The following is a 25332-nucleotide window of genomic DNA, read 5'->3' as shown; positions in this document are numbered from 1 at the left end:
TGAAGCAAATATGAACTTGCACAGGTGATAGCTCATCCACTGACCCTGGATCTGGCTTCTCTCCTACACATCCTTCTCACAGTAGAAGGGTTAAAAGCTGCCAGCACATGTCTGCCAAAGCCATCAATTTATAGGATATAGGCCAGGTTTGGTGGCTCATGCCTGTAATCCCAGCACTTTGGGAGGCAGAGGCAGGCAGATCACTTGAGGCCAGGAGTTGGAGACCAGCTTGGGCAACATGGTGAAACCTGTATCTACTAAAAATACAAAAATTAGCCAGGCATGGTGGCGCACACCTGTAATCCCAGCTACTCAGAGGCTAAGGCGGGAGAATCACTTGAACCTGGGAGGCAGAGTTTGCAGTGAGCCGAGATCCCGCTGCTGCACTCCAGCCTGGGCCACAGAGGAAGACTCTCTCAAAAAAAAAAGGCGGGGGGGAGGGGGCGGATATATACATAGTGACCAACAAGGTAAAGGGCTGGATCACTGATATCTAGGATCCCTTGCAATTTTAACATTCTGTGATCTTGAGCATTAGAGTGCTTTTATTTAGATGAGTAACCACTACTGAGTCACTTCTCTACTCCATTTCTGTCCATGCTTCTATCTGTGAAATGAAGGTTAATTATATTATGGCACTTCACTGATTTGAATTCTCACCATTAGTCAGATTATGTACTTGGGATTCTTGAATAAAAAATCGAATAGTTCGGCCGGATGCAGTGGCTCACACCTGTAATTCCAACACTTTGGGAAGCCAAGGCAGGAGGATAGCTTGAGCCCAGGAGTTGGAGATCCAGCTGGGCAACACAGTGAGACTCCATCTCTACAAAAAATTTAAAAACTAGCTAGATGTGGTGGCACATGCATATAATCCCAGCTACTTGGGAGGCTGAGGCAGGAGGCGCGCTCGAGCCCATGAATTTGCGGCTGCAGTGAGCTGATTGTGCCACTGTACTGTAGCCTGGGCGACAGAGCAAGACTCTGTCTCAAAAAAAAAAAGTTGAATAAATTTTCAAAACCAGGGTTCAAGAAATAAAGGATAAGGTAATACCTTCAGTTTATGTCCAAAAATTCATTCTTGAATGTTAAAATATTTTTATTAATTGTGATTATTATTTTATAGGTCTTTACCTTGATTTTCAGAAGACCATGTCTTATTCACTTCTTTTAAAATCTTTTTATTTATAAAATGTATAAATCAAATAAATTCCGATATGCATATTTTTGAAAAGCCCATTTTTCCTTCCTCTTTCTTGAACTTAATGATATTATAGACTTATACCATGAGTTTTTCTAAAGTTGTATATAGTTTGTAATAAAATTTAAATTATGCAGGTTCTGTAATGTATGTATTGAATTTTTAATTGAATATTTGCATTTTTAAATGCTCTAAGGGATTATGCGACATGAAGTAAATAATTTTTTTTAAAATGTTTGTCTTACAGTAAATAACATCATCTTGTAATTTGTCTCACAAGTTTAGATTTATTTATATTTTTATATATATATTTATATATATATATATTAGGATTACTATAATATATTTGAAAACACAGGCCGGGAGTAGTGGCTCACGCCTATAATCCCAGCACTTTGGGAGGCCAAGGTGGGCTGATCACCTGAGGTCAGGAGTTCAAGATCAGCCTGGTCAACACGGCAAAACCCCATCTCTACTAAAGATGCAAAAATTAGCCAGGCATGGGGCGGGCACCTGTAATCCAGCTATTCGGGAGACTGAGGCAGGGAGAATTGCTTAAACCCGGGAGGCGGAGGTTGCAGTGGGCCGAGATCACGCCACTGCACTCCAGCCTGGGTGACAGAGCGAGACTCTGTCAAAAAAAAAAAAAAAAAAAAGAAAGGAGGGAAGGAAGAAAGGAAGGAAGAAAGGAAGGAAGGAAGGAGGGAAGGAGGGAAGGACAGAAGGAAAGAGAAAGAAAACACAGACCGTGAAATAGGGGCCAAGGTGCTTACATAGCTGTAGTAAAAAGCTGTTTTATATGAACACATTGTAAGATTAACTGATATAATGTGACTGCTAGGGGAAACTGGTACCCTGGGACCACACAGCTTCAGCGCAGTTGTCATCTAGACCTCATTCTCCCTTCCTGACCCTGCCTCATTCTCCCTTCCTGACCCTGCCTCTTCATTTTGCCATCTGAATCCGTAAAGTTAGCCTTTTGATTTGATTTCACGATCAATTCTTAACAACTCTGTGGTTGGAGAAGAATCTCCAGTCTTGTTCTCTAGCTTCTCTAATTTTAATATGTTGGTATGCTACTTGTTTACATATTTTAAGTCAAATGAACATTCTTTTCAGGAACTAGGAGTCCTGCATAAACATAAACTGCATGTACAACAAAGATCTGTCTTAGTAGCTGATTGGGCCCCTCTAAAGTTAGGGTCTATGTTTGAAGGATTATAGGTTCAGGCAGACAGTTTCTAGGGCACTCTCAACTAACTTGCTGGCAGAATGTCATGTTTCCTATACCAATCATTTGAAACAATCATGAATATATTACTGAGTAATCTAAGGGTACTGTTAGAGAAAATGTGTAAATATTTCATGTTTTGCAAGGAAAAGTAATGCCATATGTGAGACAGTGTGGTGGCATGATCCTGGCTCACTGCAGTCTCAACCTCCCGTGGTCAAGTGATCCTCCTGCCTCAGCCTCCTGAGTAGCTGGAACTACAGGCACACACCACCACATCCGGCTAATTTTTCTATTTTTTGTAGAGACTGGGTCTCACTGTGTTGCCTAGGCTAGTCTCAAACTCCTGGGCTCAAGCGATGCTGCCACCTTAGCCTTCCAAAGTGCTGGGATTACAGGCATGAGCCACTGTGCCTGACACTATTTGCTGGACTTTCTAAGGAAGATACCCATTTTTATCACAACCAGTCACATAGGTATATAGAATAAAAGACAGCAGACTAGGCAAGTCACACACGAAAGCATAGGAATGCACAATAATATTCATGTCTTTATTGCAGTCTACTGTGCATTCTCTCTCTTCCTTTTGCCTTCGCTCCGCACCTGTTTCTCTTCTTTCTTTTATTTTTCCCTCTCTTGTAAAATTACTTATTTTCTTGTGGCTTTTTTCCCTTTCCCTCATGAAGTGGTGATATTGGTTATCTTCTCATATTTTTCCATTTTTGTTTACTCTTTTGCTGTATTTATGGTTCTGTGTTTGCTGTTACGTTCTTAGTGGTTTTGATTTAAAATATTTGGTCCTGTAGTACTGTGTGAGGCCAGTGCCTATGGAAAGCAGTTTGATCATTAATATCAGAGGATGAAAATATTTGTAATTTTGCCATTTCCTGCATATAAGTATGAAATAGTGTTCTTTAGTCAGTTAGCAGTTACACAAAAGAGACTGCTATAAGAATCTCTGAAGTGGAGATCATGAAATGAGAAGGGATTTAATAATAGAAAGAGAAAACTAGCTGTATGTCCCTTTCTGCCCTCCCACTCTCCACCTCCACTCCCCAAACTGGCTGAGAAACTAAGCAGTAGTGCATTTTTTAACTTCTTCGCTCGCCTCTCTCTGAACACATTCTATATTCAAGACTGAAACTGTTGAAATAAGAGGGCAGATGCTGCCACGACCTCTCTTCCCATTGAACCGAGCTCCTCTGTGCTCACCCCATCCACTTTAACCCAGAGAATAACCTGTCTGGAGTGCATTCTCCTCATCTAAAGCACGCACAAACATCACTGCATTTTCTTTTGCTTGATGAAGGATAAAGGAAGAAAGCGGCAGCTGCTCTAGGAGCAGACAGCAAACAAGCCTCTCTGTGGTAGCCCCACGGCCTTCACAAAAGGGGATTCAGAGAGCCGGGCAAACACACACATCCAGCCCAAGGCTTCCGCACAGATTCACCTGCCAAAATTATTAATTAAACATGTAACGAGCTATCCAGGTGAACTGAGAGTCTAAAGCACATGTTCCAACTAGTCTTTTATTAAGATGGAGGAGCGAGGATATGGTTGAAGAACTAGAAATGGCTTCAAGATCACCTAATCCAACTCTAACCCTACCCCTTCTGATTTTAAGATAAAGACAGTGAGACCCAGGGAGGTTATAGAAGATTTATTCCATTTCAAGCCTGTATATATTTTAACACTGGAGGTTTTTAAAAACAATTTTTTACATTAATACAGCACTTCTTGCAGCATCTTACACACAAGAGCTCAGCAGATATTCATAAATGATGATATTATACTTTTATTGCATTACATTTCTCCACTGAGTTTATGGGAAGCCCAAAAAATTATGAAGTATGTTTTTCAGAGCTTTGGTGACTTATAAAACCAGTGTATCAAAGATGGAGACAATTTGCTTTGATAACAAATTTTTTCCAGATTCGTCTTTTACCAAGTAAAGTACATGGTAAATTATGATTCCTTTGAGAATCAGTTTCCAAAGAAAAGAATTGAGTATTGCTCTTTTTTTTCCTAAGAAAACTTTCACTATCTTTTGGTGAATTCTACCTGGTCGGAGTCAGGTGGAGCACAGTTCCATTGTTTAAAGGTGCCATTTGGTTGCTTCAGGTAAACTTTTATTTTAAAAATTTCCTGGATTTACAGTTTTATTTGACAATAATATGGAGCTTCAGTGGCAGAACAATATACCTGTAGTAATATTAAACAGATTTTTATATCAAAGACATATATAGTGAAAAAATAACCATACAATTATAACAAGGTTTACAGTGAAAAGCAATAGGTCAGGTGCAGTGGCTCATGCCTGTAATCCCAGCACTTTGGGAGGCTGGGGTGGATCATCTGAGGTTACGAGTTCAAGACCAGCCTGGCCAACATGGCAAAATCCCATCTCTACTGAAAATACAAAAATTAGCCAGGCATGGTGGCCTGGGCTTGTAGTCCCAGCTACTCTGGAGGCTGAGGCAGGAGAATCGCTTGTACCCGGGGAGGCTGAGGTTATAGTGAGCTGAGATAGCACCACTGCACTCCAGCCTGGGTGACAGAACAAGACTCCGTGTCAAAAACAAATAAACAAAGAAACAAACAAAAAACAATTCAGCATCAGTGCTTTGAAGATATTGTTCCGTTATCTTTCAACATGCAGTATGACTGATAAACTGTAATGCTGAATCCCCCCTTCCTCCCCCAGGTTGTCTGCGTTTTCCCTTATGAAAGCTTTTAGGATCTTAATTTTATGCTGTGGATTCTGAACTTAATAATTTGGCCTGTGAGTTGATCTTTTTAGCTAAGTAGTAGCAGTACAGTGGTTGAGAATCTAAGTGAGTCATATTGCATGGGCCAAATTTCCAGCTCTGCCACTTACTTGCTGTGTGACCTCGGTCAAGGTAACCTTCCTAGGCCTCAGTTGAGGATACAAAGTACCTCAAAGGGTTGTTAATGAGAATTGAGATAACTCATGCAAGTGCTTAGCCAACAATAAAAAGTGCTCAGTAAATGTTAGCAATGCTGCTCAAACTTCAGGGAGCTCTTATAATAGTCTGAAGATTCATTTCTTCAACTTTGAGGAATTATCCTCTTCCTTTGGTTATGTTCTGTTTGCTTTTCCTCTCTGAAACGAAAATTATTGGTTATTGAATTTCCCACATTGATCCTCTGTTTTATCTTTTTTTCTCATATTTTCTGTCTCTCTTTTTGATATTCTGGGAAATTCCCTCAACTTTATATCTCAGTCTTTCTGCTGCTTGAGTTAGAGCAATCATTAAACACTTAAAAAGATACAGCAGGTCAGGCAGAGTGGCTCATGCCTGTAATTCCAGTACTTTGGGAGGCCTAGGCAGGCTGATCGCTTGAGCCCAGGAGTTCGAGACTAGCCTGAGCAACATGGCGAAACCCCGTCTATACCTCCCCCACCCCCCCAAATATATATATATATATGTGTGTGTGTGTATATATGTGTGTGTGTGTGTATATATATATATATAAAACTAGCTGGGCATTGTGGTGTGCGCCTGTGGTCCCAGGTATTTGGGAGGCTGAGGTGGGAGGATCGTTTGAGCCCAGGAGGTGGAGATTGCAGTGAGCCAAGATTGCACCTCTGCAATCCAGCCTGGGTAACAGACAAGGACCTTGTCGGTCAATCAATCAGTCATACAGGTTGAAAGAACCATACAGAGAACACCTGTATTTAATTCCACCTATATTCGACACTTTTACGAACTTTGTCACATTTGCTTTATATGTATATATACACACACATACACGCCCCACATACACAAACATATTTTTCTGGACCATTTGAATGTAAGCTACAAATGTCATGACCCTTTGCTCCTAAATGCTAAGGCATATGACTCTCAGGAATAAAGACATTGTCCTGCATAATGACAGTACCATTATTACAACTCTGAAAATTAACAAAATTCCTTACCAATTGTGTCCGTAATTTTCCTTCTGTTGGCTGGGCGCTGTGGCACACGCCTGTAATCCCAGCACTTTGGGAGGCCGAGGCGGGCAGATCACAAGGTCAGGAGACCGAGACCATCCTGGCTAACATGGTGAAACCCCACCTCTACTAAAAATACAAAAAATTAGCCAGGCGTGGTGGCGGACGGCTGTAGTCCCAGCTACTCAGGGGGCTGAGGCAGGAGAATGGCGTGAACCCGGGAGGCAGAGCTTGCAGTGAGCCGAGATCGCACCACTGCACTTCAGCCTGGGAGACAGAGCAAAACTCCGTCTCAAAAAAAAAAAAAAATTCCTTCTGTCTCAAATATGTGCAAAATCTACCAAAATGTAAAATGTCCATACCTTTTCACTCAGATATTCCATCACTATTCATCCTACATATACACTCCCACATATATAAAATGGTGTATACAAAAGGCTATTCGCTGCAGCATTGCTTGTAGTAGGAGATAGGAAACAACCTAAATGTCCTTTAATACAGTATTGGGTCAAACATTGACATCGAGCTATGGAATATTATACCGTTGTTTAGCATTAAGGTGTTCAGAACTGAAGTAACATGTGCTGGTAGAGATATGCATTAACTGGAAAAGATACTCAAAGAGTACTGCATGTAGTATATCAGTATTTGTGTTTATAATAGAAATGGATGTTTGTAGACTGATAATTCTGGGGGATAAAAGAGAAACTGGTAAAAATAATTGTAAACAAGTGAACTGGGTGGCGGTGTGGGAGGATAGTTTATTTCTCATCAAATACTTTCATAAATTTTAAATTTTTTATTTTTACTTAGAAAGTCCATGACTGCATTGATTTTTTTTACTATGTATATGTTACGTTATTTTTAAAAATCGTGCTTAAAGTAGATGGATATTCAATCCCAGAGAACAATGATTCTAAACCAAGGATGATTTTGTTCCCCAGAGGACATGTCTAGAAACATATTTGGTTGTCACAACTAGTGGTGGGGGTGGCACTACTGGCATTTTAGTGGGTAGAAGCCAGGGATGCTGTTAAACATCCCACAATACATAGGTCAGCCTCACACAAGAAAAAATTATCTGGCCCAAAATGTCAGTAGGACTGAAGCTGAGACACCCAGAAATACAGTGATTTGTAAGGATGCAAAGGTTTGAGAAGAGCTAAGCCAAGACTAAAGGAATAAACAGAAAGGTGCATATGCCTACCATTCAAATCATTGTGCATTTAAGATAAGGCCAGGCACAGTGGCTCACGCCTGTAATCCCAACATTTTGGGAGGCAGAGGTGGTGGATCGCTTGAGCTCAGGAGTTGGAGACCAGCCTGGGCAACATGGTGAAACCTTGTCTCTACCAATAACAACAAAAATATATAAAAATTAGCCAGGTGTGGTGGCACTTGCCTGTGGTCCCAGTTACTTGGAGGGGCTGAGGATGCAGTGAGCCGAGATCATGCCACTGCACTCCAGCCTGGGTGACAGAGTGAGACCCTGTCTCTAACAACAACAAACAATGGTAATTCAAATTTCTGGCCATGAAAGAGATGGTTGGAGAAGTCCAATATGCTCCTGTTTGCACAGAATTTATTCAAATTGGGACATTATAAAGTTCCCACAACCTTAGTTTATGGTGATAATTTTAACTGTTGTAAAGGTAGTAGAGTCACTTTAAGAGTGAGGTTAGACTAATGTCCACGACTTCTAGGACTTTCATCTACTGATATACTTGTATATGTATGCATAGCACATATACAGTAGGCATTGCAGCATTGTTTGTAAAGGAAAATATTGGGAACAACATAAATATGTTACTGGTAGAGTAACTTATGATATATCTACACAATGGAATACCATGCTGCCATTAAACAAGATAGCTCAAATAATCTCCAAAATAAAAGTAAAAAAGCAGTTAGAAAACGTGGGTCATCACATATACATATGGTATATAAAAAGTATATATACAAACATGCTCCCTTATGCATGTATCTCTGAAAGAGACACAAGATATTGGTAACTGGTTGTTTCTGGAGGAATGCAGTGAGGAAGTTTTCACTGTATGCCCTGTTGCTTTTTATTTCCATATGCATACTTCCTATTGAAATATCATATATACGTAAACACAGCTCTGCCCAACTCAGTGAGTAAACTAAATGCACTGTATACTTCCACCACACCTCATAAGACAAGAATGAAATATTTTTAATAGAAATGTAAAGGCATATGGGAACACAGAAAAGTTGAAGATTAAATGTTGAGAGAAAATGAGTAACTTCAGGCCATACTTCAAGAGGCATTGATAATTTCAGTCATTGCTATCAAACATACTCTTAAGGTTTTTTGTGTTTTTTTACTTTTTTCTTATTTTTAGAGATGGGGTCTCACTATGTTGCTTAGGCTAGTCTTGAACTCCTGGACTCAAGCCATCCTCCTGCCTGAGCCTCCCAAGTAGCTGGGACTATAGGCATGTGACACACCAAGTCCAGCTTTCTTGCTTTTTTTTTTTTTTTTTCTTAGGAGACAGGGTCTGGCTCTGTCACCCAGGCTGGTGTACAGTGGTGTGAACATAGCTAACTGCAACCTTGAACTCCTAAGCTCAAGCGATCCTCCCACCTCAGCCTCCCAAGTAGCCTGGCTTGCACCACCACGGGTGTGCACTACCAAGCCTAATTTTAAAATTTTTTGTAGACGGGGGCTTGCTATGTTGCCCAGGATGGTCTTGAACTACTGGCCTGAAGCAATCTCCCACTTTGGCCTCCTAAAGTGTTGGGATTACAGGGACTAGCCACCGTGCTTGGCCAAACATACTTTTCTTAATACTTGCTCCTCTAAAAGTCCCTCTTAGGAACAGCCTAGTGGGCTGGCATGCTTTACTTGGCTGGTCTACTTGATGGAAGATGAGATGGGAGTAGAAGTAAGGAGCCTAGTGTATATTCCTGGCTTTGCCACTTACTTGTAGTGTGGCCTCTGGATTTATTGTCCATTTATAAATTGACAGTGTAGATTGCAAAACATATTTTTTTTAAAAAACAGATAATTCATATCAAGGAAAAGATTTTACACACACACACACAATTCAACCTTCCCAGTAAAATAAAAGTAAGATATTATATCTATGGAAACAACAAACATCCCACGTCATTGAAATTCTGTTAAAATTGCATATACATTCACATCAGGTAGTATTTTAACGATTCTGCAAAATATGGCATGTTTATGTAATGAAGCCATAGACATATTCTTATCCTTTAACTCAGTTAACTAAATTTCCCAGGCAATGATTTTACAGATACAAATATATACCTGCACAAAGATATACTACTATGTTCCAAGTATATACACAGAGATATACAAATGCAAAAATAATTTTATTTGGAAGAAATCATGAGTACTTTATTAAATCAGTATTTTTTTTTTTTTTTTTTTTTTGAGACGGAGTCTCGCTGTGTCTCCCAGGCTGGAGTGCAGTGGCATGATCTCGGCTCACTGCAAGCTCCGCCACCCGGGTTCACGCCATTCTCCCGCCTCAGCCTCCCAAGTAGCTGAGACTACAGGCGCCCGCCACCACGCCCGGCTAGTTTTTTTTTTGTATTTTTAGTAGAGACGGGGTTTCACCATGTTAGCCAGGATAGTCTCGATCTCCTGACCTCGTGATCCACCCGCCTCGGCCTCCCAAAGTGCTGGGATTACAGGCTTGAGCCACCGCGCCCGGCCTAAATCAGTATTTAATGGTTAAACTGCCTTTTAAATTCTAAGAAAAATAACTTAAGAACTAATTTAAGGAATTAAATCAGTTGACCTCTAAGGTGTATGATTCTAATCTTATTATCAAATATGGCCTTGGTAGCTTTGCTGCCAGCTTTTCTCTAGTAGGCAAAGATGGCAGTCGATCAGCTCTGATAGATTTTCAGCCTAGACAAGGCTCTAGTACAACAAACTGGGCCCCCAGCAATTTGGAGACAATCAGGGACACAGTCCTTTTTCCCTTCCTTCTCACACAAACTATGTTACATATAAACTATGAATATCCTTGTGTGACTTAGAAAAGTGTTTTATTTTAGACATATACCACATCTACACCCACATCTGAGTATAAAAGTATAAGGGTAAGGAGAAAGGATATGAAAATGACAAGCACAGAACCTAGAACAGGGAAGGAGTGAGCCTAGAGATGATTCTAGTACAACCTCAGTTTTACAGATGAAAAACCTGATGCTCAGAAGGAGATATATGTAAAGAAAATGCAATTTGTAGAGGACAGGGAAAAAGTAAATTAAGAAGCCGGGCACGTTGGCTCAACGCCTGTAATCCCAGCACTTTGGGAGACCAAGGAGGGCAGATAATTTGAGGTCAGCAGTTCGAGACCAGCCTGGCTAACATGGTGAAACCCTGTCTCTACTAAAAATACAAAAATTAGCTGGGTGTGGTGGCTCAGGCCTGTAATCCCAGCTATTTAGGAGGCTGAGGCAGGAGAATTACTTGAACCCGGGAGGCAGAGGTTGCAGTGAGCTGCATTCTAGCCTAGGCAGCAGAGACTTCATCTCAAAACAAATAAACAAAAGAACAGGAAAATCAGCATCACATTTTCTTTCTGTTTTTTATACAAAAAAAACTTGAAAGATAATTGGTTTAGATGGTATTGATGCTTTCCTCAGAGCTCATCTTTAAGTATCAATTGTAAACTGTTGATAACAAAATTTAAAATTAACCAATTTTGATGAAAGACAAATTGCTTTCATTTCAGAAAGGATTTTAACTGAACTAGTTCATTTTATCTGTAGCAAATTATGTACACAGATATAATCTCTCAGAAGTCAACAAGTTTTATCTGTATACAGGCTTCTAAGATGAGACGGTTTGAAACTTTTATAGCTCCCTCATTTTAAGAGAATAGTGGTACTGTTGGTATGCTGCTGGTCACAGCTATTTTGTGTCCAGAGGCTACCAGTTACTTTACTTCTCTGACAGATTTTACTGATGGAAATTGATCAAAGGACAAGACAATGCCTGTCCAACTTGGGATTTTGCCCCAAGCATCCATCAAATCAGATTTTTAAAAGTAAATTTCAACTTACATCCTGCTTTTGTTATATAATAACTGGTTTACTAGCACACATTATAAATTTTTACTTTGAATGATTCTGTTTCCAGCTATTTATACTCTACTTCATTAAAAACAAAACTATATTAAGCAGTTTGTCATTATTTTTTCTTGCTGTATTTCAATACCTTGGTAACCTTACAGCAAATCCTAATAGATGGGCATTTCATTTTACACAAGACATATTTTAATAATGATGTGTAAATTGGATTTTTATACACTGATTTGTATCTTCCTATATTTTTATTTATAGAATGTTTATGCTAACTTCTAAGTTATCTTCAAATAATATTTGATGCCAAAATTTTAGCTTTTAGGCTGTATCTAGTTTGATTTCCTTCTCTTAACTGCCTTCCAGAACAGTTAATAGGATTTTATTTAAAACAAAATAAAACCTATACTAATAACATTTCCTATTATGAAAAATCAGTAAGAACTTAAACAAATTTACAAGGAAAAAACCAAACAACCCCATTAAAAAGAGACATGGACAGACACTTTTCAAAGAAGACATACATGTAGCCAAGAAGCATATGAATAAAAGCCCAACACCACTGATCATTAGAGAAATGTAAATTAAAACCACAATGAGATACCATCTTACACCAGTCAGAATGGCTGTTATTAAAGTAAAAAAATAACAGATGCCGGCAAGGTAGTGGAGAAAAGGGAACACTATATTATAAACTGTTGGTGGGAGTAGAAATTAGTCCAACCACTGTGGAAAGCAGTGTGGCAATTCCTCAAAGAGCTAAAAACAGAACTACCATTTGACCCAGCAATCCCATTACTAGGTATATACTCAGAGGAATATCAATCATTCTACCATAAAGACACATGCATGCAAACATTCACTGCAGCACTATTCACAGTAGCAAAGACATGGAATCAACCTAAATGTCCATCAGTGACAGACTGGATAAAGAAAATGTGGTATATACACACCACAGAATACTATGCAGTCATAAAAAAGAACAGGATCATGTATTTTGCCAGGACATGGATGCAGCTGGAAGCCATTATCCTTAGCAAACTAACACAGGCACAGAAAACCAAATACTGTATGTTCTTACTTAACAAGTGGGAGTAAATGATGAGAACACATGGACACAAAGAAGGGAACAACAGACACTGGGGCCTACTTGAAGGTGGAGGTTGGGAGAAGAGCAGAAAAATTAACTATTGGATACTAGGCTTAGTACCTGGGTGTTGAAATAATCTGTATAAGAAACCCCCGGGACACTAGTTTACCTATGTAACAAACTTCCACATGTATCCCTGAACCTGAAAGTTAAAAAAGAAAGAAAAATCATATTGAAAAAATAAAATTACCAGGATAACCTTAAAGAAATGTTTTAAAGGTGTCAGATGTAAAATCTTAGAAGCAAAGTGTGGAAGGAATGATAAATATTTAAGAATGAGGTTTATTGTAACTATTTAAGAATCATATCACACATTAACATATCACAACTAAGCATTTATTATACTGTTTAAGAAGGGAAGCAATTGCAGTAGTATTTCAGAAGCTATATCTTTTTTTAAATGCAATATATGCTCATAAACTCTAAACAGTATTTTAAAATATACAATCTCTGCAAAAGAAAATATTCAACTAAAGATAGATAACTTTTAGTATAAGCAAAATGTCACAAGATTTTAAAATTAAAGTCATCAGATTTTTCACAGCACATTGTACAGAAAATTTGCAAGCTTCCTGTACGGAACACTATAATCTTTACTCTTGAGCGAGTCGCTCAATAACACGCCGGTAATCTTCCACTAGTTCCTGAAAACTCTCTTCCAGCTGTTCATGTTGCATGCTTATTTCTATCTGGTTCATCTGGTTTGTCAGTTCTTCTGGTCTGAGACATTTTCTCATCTTAGCAAGATCTCTCTGCTTTTTCTAAGTGACAAACAATTATTTGTTAGATTAAGAAAGCAAATATATTTCCTTATAGTCTTACAATTTTAAGTCTCCAATGTTAAAACGAAGAATACTATGAATACGCCCAAACTTGTCCCTGTGTTTTTTTTTTTTTAAAGGAAGCTTAAATGTAATGTTAACCATGAATTGCAAACTCTCTAAAAAGAGTTAACAAGAAGACCTGGTATTTGTGTCCAATGATGGTAAATATAGACATGTGACTAGCAGCCCCTCCAAAACTTTAAAGAACTCTGGGCAGTATAGACACTCAAATATTTGTTTAATAAATACAAGACATTAGCTAAAGAAAGACAACTGAGATTAAGTGCTATTATTCTTCATTTTACTATTCAATCATTAATTAATTACATTTTAAATTCCACCCAGTGAAGTACTTGTGGGCCACATGCTAATTTTAACATTAACTGTTAGAAATGTTTCAGAAACACAAATGGGAAACTGTTATACTTTAAAAATATATTAATGAGAATTTGAATCTTTATTAAGTTCCAGACATACATTATCATACTAAACCCTCCCTGTTTAACTGATACCGCTATGCTGAGGAGTTTGCAACAGGGAGCTGGTAACAACTTTTATGCAGGACACTGTGTCAAAACAATACTGTGTCAGAGATGTTTAGGATGGGACTGGAGGACTGGGCAGCTACTGCAGTAGTTGAAGCCAGAGTTGATGAAAGCCTAGATCAAGTCAGCAGCAGCAGAGACGGAGAGGACAGGGCAGATTTAGGGGAGAAAATAGTGGGTGATATGAGGAAGGAAGAATGAAGAATAACTCCAAGATTCCTGGTTGGGTGGCATTATGCAAAAAAATATGAAGCTTTCATGTTTTGGATATACTGTTCTAGAACTCCTGGGCCCAAGCGATCCACCCGCCTTGGCCTCCCAAAGTGCTGGGATCACAGGTGTGGGCCACCACGCCTGGCCATGAGTGAGAATTTTTATAAATAACTGGAAGAATATTTCTACTTTTGTAAAAGTTAATTTTACAAAATGACTTGGATTCTCATACATTGGCATTTGGTAGCTTTTCTTCTGTTTTAAACAGTGAAAAGAATACAGTGTTTAAGATTCTTGAAAGTCCTACCTTATATGGGCTAATTAGTCTTCTTTTAATATCCAGTCTATAGCTTCTGTATTGTTCGGCATCACTCATGTCAGTTACTAGTAGTCGAAGAATTTCATAAACCCTTCTAGCATGTTGCTAGAATGAAACAAAAGAAAATGTGAACATTTTCAAAGTAAAAATAATGACACAGGATATATTTTCGAAGTAAAAAAAATACATTTTTTTAAAAAGTAAAAAAATATACATATACACAGGATACATTTTCAAAGTAAAAAAAAAGAACACAGGATATATTTAATATCTGCCATGAGCAAGGAATTGTGCTAGATACCAGAGGAAAGGCAATAAAAGTAGTTGCCCTCAAGCAGTCTAGTGGGTAACACAAATGATTGTGGTATGGATAATTTAATGTGGCACGTTCATAGTTCACTGCAGCCTCAACCTCCTAGATTCAAGCCATCCTCCCACCTCAGCCTCCTGAGCAGCTGGGACCATAGGCATATGCCACCACACCCGGCTATTTTTTTTTTTTTGTAGAAATGGGATCTCACTTTGTTGCCCAGGCTGGTCTTCGACTCCCAGCTTCAAGCAATCCTCCTGCCTCAGCCTCCCAAAGTATTAGAATTACTGGCGTAAGCTACTGCCCCAGCCTTGGTGACAGATTTTAAATAGGAGAGTAAGCAATATGCACAAATTTTGAGTTTTAAATAAGTCACTCTTTCAGCTACGTAGAAATGGTAGCAAAAAGAAGTACAGAGAGACCAATCAAGAAGCTGAGTTATTACATCAGATAAAAAACCATGAGGGCATGAACTGGAACAGCACAAGTAAGAAGACCAAGGGGACAAGGACTCTAGAAACATATGAGAGGAAAAACTGACTTAGAGAAGGATGCAAAAATGTGAGTTTTCACAGCCTAGGAGAGAGATGGGAGGCAGCAGAAAATAGAAAATCTGAAGAAAATTCTAGTCTAAGGGCAAGGATTTAAGCAATGTCAGTATATACGTAAGAGTTAAAACCATAAGGTTGGTTAAGGTCACCTGAAGAAAGCATATACAGTGATAAAAGGAGAAAAGTCAGAAACCTGGTAGTACAGTGACAGTTAAAAAGCAGATAGGGCTGGACATGGTGGCTCATGCCTGTAGTCCCAGCATTTTGGGAGGCCACGGTGGGCAGATCGCTTGAGCCTAGCAGTTTGAGAACAGCCTGTAGGAACCCTGTCTCTACAAAAATTAGCCAGGTGTGGTGGCGTACCCCTGTAGTCCCAACTACTCGGGAGGCTCAGGTGGGAGAGTCATTTGAGCCCAGGAGGTTAAGGCTGCAGTGAGCCGTGATTACACCACTGTACTCCACCTCAGATGACAGAGCAAGAGACCCTGTCTCAAAAAAAAAAAAAAAAAAAAAAAAAAAAAAAGAAAAAAAAAGACAAATAGTATCAAGGAAATATCAGAAGAATCAGGAAGTTTTCGGTAGCACTGAAGCCAAAGGAGAACCACAGTTTTTCTGTTGGTGTTGTTTCACTTGTATATTTATTTGGGCAGGGAGTTAGGGTATGGGTAGGTTGGGAAGATAGTATTTTCTGACTTTCTGGAAGGGAACCTGAGTTGAGCCTGGAAAAATGAGTACTATCTGGCCAGGCAAATAGGAAAAGGGAGTATTTCAGGTAAAGAGAATAGAATATGTAAAGGAATACAGAAGGAAGAAGGATGTGGCAGAGTTGGGAAATGGCTAGAAGATCAGTAAAGCCAGAGCATGTGGCAAAGTAGTAACAGGCTTGAAGCTAGCAAGGTAGGCAGGGTCCAGATTATCATGGACTCTGTGCCCTAGGTAGGGAGTTTGAATTCCTTTTTAAAGAAAGCACCATTAAAATATATATATATATTCATACACCCTTTCTTTTAAAAGTTGAGCTATTAAACAAATTTTTTTTTTTTAAAGATGGAGTCTGTCTCTGTTGCCCAGGCTAGAGTGCAGTGGCATGATCTTGGCTCACTGCAACCTCCGCCTCCCGGGTTCAAGAGATTCTTCTGCCTCAGCCTCCTGAATAGCTGGAATTACAGGCATGCACCACCACAAATTAATTTTTGTATTTTTAGTAGAGACAGGGTTTCACCATATTGGACAGGCTGGTCTCAAACTCCTGACTTCGTGATCCATCCGCCTTGGCCTCAAAGTGCGGGGATTATAGGCGTGAGCCACCCTGCCTGGCCTAAACAAATTTCTTTTCTTTGTTTTTTTGAGATGGAGTCTCACTCGGACGCTCAGGCTGGAGTGCAGTGGCACCATCTCGGCTCACTGCAACCTCTGCCTCCCGGGTTCAAGCAATTCTCCTGCCTCAGCCTCCTGAGTAAGTGGGACTACAGGCGCATGCCACCATGACCGGCTTTTTTGTATTTTTAGTAGAGACGGGGTTTACTGTGTTAGCCAGGATGGTCTCGATGTCCTGACCTCATGATCTGTCCACCTTGGCCTCCCAAAGTGCTGGGATTTACAGGCGTGAGCCACCGCACTCAGCCCATCCCACATACTTTCATAATCTAAATCCTACTCATTCTTCAAGGTTTATATCAAATGCCATCCTTTCTATGAAATAACTACTGATTTTCTTGCTTACATAAATGTAATAAACTCCCTTCTCTGAACTTTCATATTATTTTTTTCTGTACCTATCTTAAGACATTTACCACTTTAAAATTTAAATAAATATATAAAAGTATATAAAATGAAATACAAGTTTTACTTCAACCCTTCTTCCCATCAATAATATCTCCAGGGGTACAACTACTTGAGAGAGCAAAAATAAGATCCTATTATCCATCTTTCCTCTGCTTGTTATGCTTAATATAGCAATAACACCTATTATCTTCCCATTTTATTAATGAGGAAATTGAGGCACAAGGAGGTAAATTAAATTGCCATAAATCACAGAGCAAGTGTTGGAGCTAGATTTGAACTCAGGCAATTTGGCTTCAAAGCTGTACTGTTAACCATTGCTGGTTCCCACACATGTATTCTTAATGTCCTTATAATATTTTAGTTAAGGTATACTTAAAACTTTAAAAATTTGTTTGTAATTTAAATCTGTTTTCCTCCTACAGAATAAAAATACCTTATTTATTTTGAACTTCTGTTGTGCCTCTATTGCCATATCTTCATTGAATCCTTGCATTAATTTTTCCCGGGAAAAACAGGGCAAATCTTGACAAAGCTTCACAAGCACAAAGTCTCGTAATTTCACATAGCTTTTGGATGGATCTTCCGCTAAATAAATAAGGCAAAATAATATTAACATTTCCTTTATACTCAATATAATTTCTTCATCATTTGCAATCTCAACATATATGGTAGGCTAAGAAGGCAAATATTCTTAAAAGAATTACACACACAAAAGTTACTACATGAAAGGATTATTCCTTATAAGTAAAACTATTATAAATCCAATCCTTTTGCAAAGACATTTGTATTAATATTTGTGAATCAAGAGCCACCTATTTCAAATTTAAACTTTTTTTTTTCTTTGAGACAGATTCTCACTCTGTCACTCAAGCTGGAGTGCAGTGGCATGATCATGGCTCACCACAGCCTCAACCTCCCAGGATCAGGTGATCCTCCTATTTCAGCCTCCCTAGTAGCTAGGACTACAGGCTCCCGCCACCACACTTGGGTAATTTTTGTATTTTTTGTAGAGACAGGGTTTCACCATGTTGCCCAGGCTGGTTTTGAATTCCTGGGCTCAAGTGATCCACCTGCCTCAGCCTCCCAAAGTGCTAGGATTATAAGCATAAGTGACTACACCCAGCCTCAAATTTAAACTTTTTAACTGGTATCACATGCATCTTAGTTTTGATTCCAATTAAAGTAGCTGTATAAGTGGGAGATTCAAATTTGGATGAACAGATCAGGCACAGTGGCACACGACTGTAATCTCAGCACTTTGGGAGACATGAGGCAGGCAGATCAGGAGTTAGAGACCAGCCTGGCCAACATGACAAAATCCCATCTCTACTAAAAATACAAAAATTAGGCTGGGTGTGGTGGCTCACGCCTGTAATCCCAGCACTTTGGGAGGCCAAGGCAGGCAGATCACCTGAGGTCAGGAGTTCGAGAAAGCCTGGTCAACATAGTGAAACTGTTTCTACTAAAAATACAAAAATTAGCCGAGCATGGTGGTGCATGCCTGTAATCTCAGCTAGTCAGGAGACTGAGGCAGGAGAATTGCTTGAACCTGGGAGGCGGAGGCTGCAGTAAGCTGAGATCGCACCACTGTACTCCAGCCTGGGCGACAGAGTGACACTCTGTCTCCAGACAAACAAACAAACAACAAATTAGCCAGGTGTGGTCATGCACACTCCTCCCAGCTACTCAGGAGGCTGAAGCATGAGAAGCACTTGACTCTTGGAGGCTGAGGTTGTAGTGAGTGAGCCAAGACTGCGCTACTGCACTCCACCCTGGGTGACAGAGACTGTCTCAAAAAAAAAAAAAAAAAAAAAAAATTCATACAGAAAGACAAAGGACCCAGAATAGCCAAAACAATATTGAAAAAGAACAGGCCGGGCACAGTGGCTCACACCTGTAATCCCAGCACTTTGGGAGGCCAAGGCAGGCGGATCACAAGGTCAGGAGTTTGAGACCAGCCTGGCCAACATGGTGAAACCTCGTCTCTGCTAAAAATACAAAAATTAGCCAGGCGTGGTGGTGGTAATCCCAGCTACTTGGGAGGCTGAGGCAGGAGAATCACTTGAACCGAGGCTGCAGTGAGCCGAGATTGTGTCACTGCACTCCAGCCTGGGCAACAGAGCAAGACTCCATCTGGGGAAAAAAAAAAAAGAATAAAACATGGAGGACTAAACACTTTCTGAGTTTAAAACTTACTTCAAACCTAAGATAATCAAGACCATGTGACACTAGCATAAGGACAGACACATACATCAAAGGAACTGAACTGACAGTCCAGAAATAAAACCATAGATTTAGGTCTGTTAATCTTGGAGAAGGTTGCAAAGACAATTCAATGGGGGAAAGAAGAGTCTTTTCAACATATGGTGATGGGACAATTGGATCTCTATCATCAAAAGTATAAAGTTGGATCCCCTTTCCTCACACCATACATAAAAATTAACCAAAATTGATCATAGTCCCACATTTAAGAGGTAAAACTATAAAACTCTTAAAAGAAAACACAGAGTAAATCTTCATGACCTCTGGTTAGACAATGGTTTCTTAGATAATGAGACCAAAGCATAAGCAACAAAAGAAAAAATAGATAAACTAGGTGACAAAAAATTTAAAACTCTTGTATTTCAAATGATACTAGTAAGAAAATGAAAAAAATAACATACAGAATGGGAGACTATTTGTAAATCATGTATCTAATAAAACACTTGTATCCAGACTCATATAAATTGGTATAAAAACTCTTATAATTTCGTTAAAAAAACCCAACTAAAAAATAGGCAAAAGATCTAAATTGACATTTATCAATAAGATATATACAAGTGGATAATAAGCACATGGAAAAATGCACAATCTCCCTAGTGGAAATGTGAATCAAAACCACAATGATGTACCACTTCATACCTACAAGGACGGCTAGAATTAACAACACAGTAACAAGTATTGATAAGTATATGGAGAAATTGAAACCCTGATACCCTGATATTACAGTAATAGAAATGTAAAATGGTGTAGCCATTTTGGAAAATAGTCTGGTGATTCCTCAAAAAGTTAAACCAGATTTCCCATAATTTCCAGTCTTTGGTATATACCCAAGAGATAGGAAAACACAGGTCCACATAAAAATTTGTACATGACTGTTCCTAGTAGCATTATTCATTCATAAGAGCCAAAAAGTGGGAACAATCTAAAGTGGGAACAATCTAAAATGTTCAACTGACCAATGAATATATAAAATGATATAACACACAGTGGAATATTATTTGGCAATAAGAAGAAATGAAGTACTGTTATATGCTATAAGAATGCACCTTGAAAACATTATGCTATGTAAAAGAAACTAGTCACATATTGCATGATTCCAATGTCCAGAATAGGCAAATTTAACAGGAAGTAGATTAGTGGTTGCCTAGGGATAGGAGTTGAGGGGAGGAAAGGAGTGCTAACAGGGATTTCTTTTGGGGGTTTCTTTTATTGGGGGAACAGAATATTCCACAATTAGATTATTCGCTAGGGCCGCTAGCACTTTGGGAGGCAGAGGTGGACAGATCTCTTGAGACTAGAAGTTTGAGGCCAGCCTGGCCAACAAGGCCAAACACCGTCTCTACTAAAAATACAAAAATTAGCCAGGTGTGGTGGCACATTCCTGTGATCCCAGCTACTCAGGAGGCTGAGGCACGAGAGTCGCTTGAACCGAGGAGGCAGAGGTTGCAGTGAGCTGCAATCACCCTACTGCACTCCAGCCTGGGTGACAGATTGAGACTGTCTCAAACAAACAAAAATATTATGGTGATGGTTGTGCTGTAAATATCATCTTAAAACTGTCTACTTTCAGTGAATGAATTGTATGGTATGTTAATTATATACCAATAAAGCTATTTTTTAAAAAAGCCTGAGACAGGGTAATGTCTTATGATTCCAAGAAAAACATTCATGGCTGAGCGCAGTGGCTCAAGCCTGTAATCCCAGCACTTTGGGAGGCCGAGACGGGCGGATCATGAGGTCAGGAGATTGAGACTATCCTGGCTAACATGGTGAAACCCCGTCTCTACTAAAAAATACAAAAAACGGGCCGGGCGCGGTGGCTCAAGCCTGTAATCCCAGCACTTTGGGAGGCCGAGACGGGCGGATCACGAGGTCAGCAGATCGAGACCATCCTGGCTAACCCAGTGAAACCCCGTCTCTACTAAAAAATACAAAAAACTAGCCGGGTGAGGTGGCGGGCGCCTGTAGTCCCAGCTACTCGGGAGGCTGAGGCAGGAGAATGGCGTAAACCCGGGAGGCGGAGCTTGCAGTGAGCCGAGATCCGGCCACTGCACTCCAGCCTGGGCAACACAGCGAGACTCCGTCTCAAAAAAAAAAAAATACAAAAAACTAGCCGGGCGCAGTGGCGGGTGCCTGTAGTCCCAGCTACTCGGGAGGCTGAGGCAGGAGAATGGCGTAAACTCGGGAGGCGAAGCTTGCAGTGAGCTGAGATCCGGCCACTGCACTCCAGCCTGGGCGACAGAGCGAGACTCCATCTCAAAAAAAAAAGAAACACATTCATTCATTCAACTCATTTGTACTAAATACCTTTTTTATGCTTCTATGCCACAGTTAATTATTCACATCATATGCATGTGGTTATTAAGTGCCATTTGACTATGACTTTAAAATAGTAAGAATTGAAATCAAGCCACTGCATCAATTTGGGATGAAATTATGATCTATTAAGAATGGTGAAATCAACAGTAAAACAAAATAAGTAAAATACAGACCTACACAGAAAATCAAGTAAACCTAAGACTGTTATATAATTTGTCACCCTATCCCATTCTTCAGTCTTTTCTCACTTTAATTTACCTGCATCATCCATTATACAAGCCACCCAGAAACCTGGAGGACATTTATTTCTTCTATCTGGTTCCACTAGTATTTTTGTCAACTAATAACCTTTTTTTAAACTCATCCTCCTTACCTGTTCTCCCCTGCTTTATAAAATATAAACTGAACTCTGACACCACCCTATATTAAAATTGTTCAAGCATGTAAGAGAGAAAAGGAAGGAACAGAAAAAATACTTGAAGAAATAATGGTCAAAAACTTCCCAAATTTGATGAAAAACACTGGTCAACACATCTAGGAAGCTCAAACTTCAACTAGGAAAAACATAAAGAGATCTACACCCAAACATATCATAATCAAACTGTCAAAAGTGAAACAAAAAATCTTTAAAGCAGCAAGGGAAAAATGACTCATTAGAAACCAAGGAGGTCAGAAGTCAGTGGGATGACATATTCAAAGTACCAACAGGAGAAAAAAACCTATCAACCAAGAATTCTGTATCCAGCAAAACTATCCTTCAAAATAAAGGTGAAATAAAGATATTCCCAGAAAACCAAAGACTGAGGAAATCTGCTGCCAGCTGACCTGCCCAAAAGAAATATTAAAGAACTGCTCAGGCTAAAAGAACATGGTACCACTGAAATCCACATGAAGAAATTAAGTATACTCATAAAGATATACATAAAAGTTAATATAAGTATTTTTTCTCTTTTCTCCTCTCAACTAATTTAAAAGACAATTACATAAAGCAATAATTATAAACCAGTGTTTGGCTTATAGTAATACATAAGGATGTGGCCAGGAACGGTGGCTCATACCTGTAATCCCAGCATTTTCAGAGGCCAAAGCAGGCAGACTGCTTGAGCTCAGGAGTATGAGACCAAAAGGTACAAAAATTTAGCCAGGTGCGGTGGCATGCACCTTTAGTCCCAGCTACTCGGGAGGCTAAGGCAGGAGAATCGATTGAGCTTGGGAGGCAGAGGTTGCAGTGAGCCCAGGTCACACCGTTGCACTCCAGCCTGGGCAACAGGAGTAAAACCCTGTCTCAAAAAAAAAAAAAAAAAAAAAGATGTAATCCTACTGAGCAGCTAGGACTAGGACTACAGGTGTGTGCCACCACACTCTGCTAATTCTTTTTTTCTTTCTGGTAAAGAGATGGGGTCTTGCTATGTTGCCCAGACTGGTCTGAAACTCCTGGCCTCAAGTGATCCTTCCTCCTTGGCCTCCCAAAGTACTGGGATTACAGGCATTAGTCACTGAGTCCAGCCTAAGAAAATAACTTAAAAAAAAAAAAATTTAAAAAACCACAAAGAAATTGAAGTGGTTCAATAGAAAATATTATTTAACACAAAAGAAGGCAGTAAAAAAGAAACAAAATAACAAAAAGGGTTTGACTCACACCTGTAATCCCTGCACCTTGAGAGGCCAAGGCGGGAGATCACTTGAGCTCAAGAGTTCAAGACCAGCCTAGGCAACATAGCAAGACCCTGTCTCCACTAAAAATTAAAAAAAATCAGCCAAAGTGTGGTGGCATACACCTGTAGTCTCAGCTACTTGGTAGGCTGAGAGGGGAGGACAGCTCGGGCCCAGGAGTTTGAGGCTGCAGTGAGCCATGATCATGCCACTGGACTTCAGACTCTGACAGAGCAAGACCCTGTCCTCCCCTCCCCACCAAAATAAATGAGACATATAGAAAACAAACAGCAAAATGGCAGGCATAATTCTAACCATAATAATAATTACATTAAATGCATGTATATTAAAATATTCTAATCAAAAGGCAAAGATTGTCAGACTGAATTTTAAAAGATCCAACCATATGCTGTCCACAAGAGAAACATTTTAGATTCAAGATGGATAGGTTCAAAGTCTAATGATGAAAAAAGATAGCTGGGCACCGTGGCTCACGCCTTTAATTGCAGCACTTTGGGAGGCTGAGGCGGGCACATCACCCGAGGTCAGGAGTTTGAGACCAGCCTGACCAACATGGTGAAACCCCATTTCTACTAAAAATACAAAAATTAGCCAAATGTGGTGGTGGGCACCTGTAATTCCAGCTACCTGGGAGGCCAAGGGAGGAGAACCCAGGAGGTGGAGGTTGCACTGAGCCAAGATTGTGCCACTGCACTCCAGTCTGGGTGACAGAGACTTCGTCTCAAAAAAAAAAAAAAGATATACCAAGCAAACAGTATGCAAGCTAGAGTGGCCATATTAATATCAGGCAAAATAGAGTTTAAAGCCAGATGCAGTGGCTCATGCCTGTAATTCCAACACTCTGAGAGACCGAGTCAGGTAGATCGCTTGAGCCCTGGAGTTTGAGACCAGCCTAGGCAATATGGCAAAACTCTGTCTCTATTTTTTTTTTTTTAAGAGTTTAAGACAAAAAAGGGGCACATTTTATAATGATAAAAAAAGTTTATTCATCAGGAAGATATTACAATTATAAACAAATGCACAACTAACAACAGAGCCCCAAAATACATGAAGAAAATACTGACAGAATAAAGGGAGAAACAGACAACAGAAATAGTTTGAAATTTCAATACTGCACTCTCAATAATGGAGAAAACAATTAGACAGAAAATTGGCAAAGATATAGAAGGCCTGAATAGCACTATCAATCAACTTGGCCCAACTGATATTTATAGAACACTTTACCCAATAACAGCAAAATACATGTTCTTTATGAGTGTGCAAGGAACATTCATCCAGGAAAGACTTAATGTTAGGCCAGGGATTAATAAACTATGATGGCCCACGGGCCAATCTTGCCTGTGGCCTGTTTTTGTATGGTATGTGAACTAAGAATGGTTTCTAAACAATAAGAACAAAAACCAAGAGTATGCAACACAGACTGTGTGTAGCTTGCAAAGCATAAAATACATCCTATCCTTAAAAAAAAAAAAAAAATTTGCTGACCCCCTAAGCTTGAACAGAAAACAAAACTCAATACATGAAAAAGGGCTGGGCATGATGGCTCACACCTGTGATCTTAGCACTTTGGGAGGCCAAGACGGGGGCACTGCTTGAGCCCAGGAGTTCCAGACCAGCCTGGGCAACATGGCAAAACCCCGTTTCTACAAAAATAGTAAAAATTAGCTGGGTGTGGTGGCGTGCACCTGTAGGCCCAACGACTTGGGAGGCTGAGGCAGAAGGATCACTTGAGGCCAGAAGGTTGAGGCTGCAGTGAGCCATGATTATGGCACTGCACTCCAGTGTGGGCGACAGAGCAAGATTCTGTCTCAAAAGATAGGTAGGTAGAATAAATGAAATAGAAAAAATAGAATAAATGAAAAAGGTTCACTGGAAGGTCATGCAAAAATTAAATATAAAATC

At 39.6% G+C, this 25332-nt stretch overlaps 2 protein-coding genes across 11 annotated transcripts in view; one reads left to right on the top strand and one right to left on the bottom strand.

The window, feature by feature from the left end:
- The window catches only part of SLC25A12 (solute carrier family 25 member 12), a 227991-nt gene that overhangs the window by 1772 nt on the left and 200887 nt on the right, over positions 1-25332 (top strand). The gene's annotated exons all lie outside the window — the stretch shown is intronic.
- HAT1 (histone acetyltransferase 1) overlaps positions 12943-25332 on the bottom strand; it is a 68033-nt gene continuing 55643 nt past the window's right edge. For all 3 annotated transcript variants that reach the window (XM_005573474.4, XM_045367262.2, XM_074009457.1), the window contains 3 exons: positions 17609-17760; positions 14518-14634; positions 12943-13389 (listed from right to left, as the gene is read on the bottom strand). In XM_005573474.4, coding sequence (XP_005573531.1) covers positions 13222-13389; positions 14518-14634; positions 17609-17760 — 437 coding nt within the window. In that variant the 3' untranslated portion in view covers positions 12943-13221. The remainder of the gene's footprint in view (positions 13390-14517; positions 14635-17608; positions 17761-25332) is intronic.

Source organism: Macaca fascicularis, chromosome 12 (genome assembly GCF_037993035.2).
Source record: "Macaca fascicularis isolate 582-1 chromosome 12, T2T-MFA8v1.1".
NCBI classification, from domain to species: Eukaryota; Metazoa; Chordata; class Mammalia; order Primates; family Cercopithecidae; genus Macaca; species Macaca fascicularis.
This window is presented reverse-complemented; position numbering and strand designations above follow the sequence as displayed.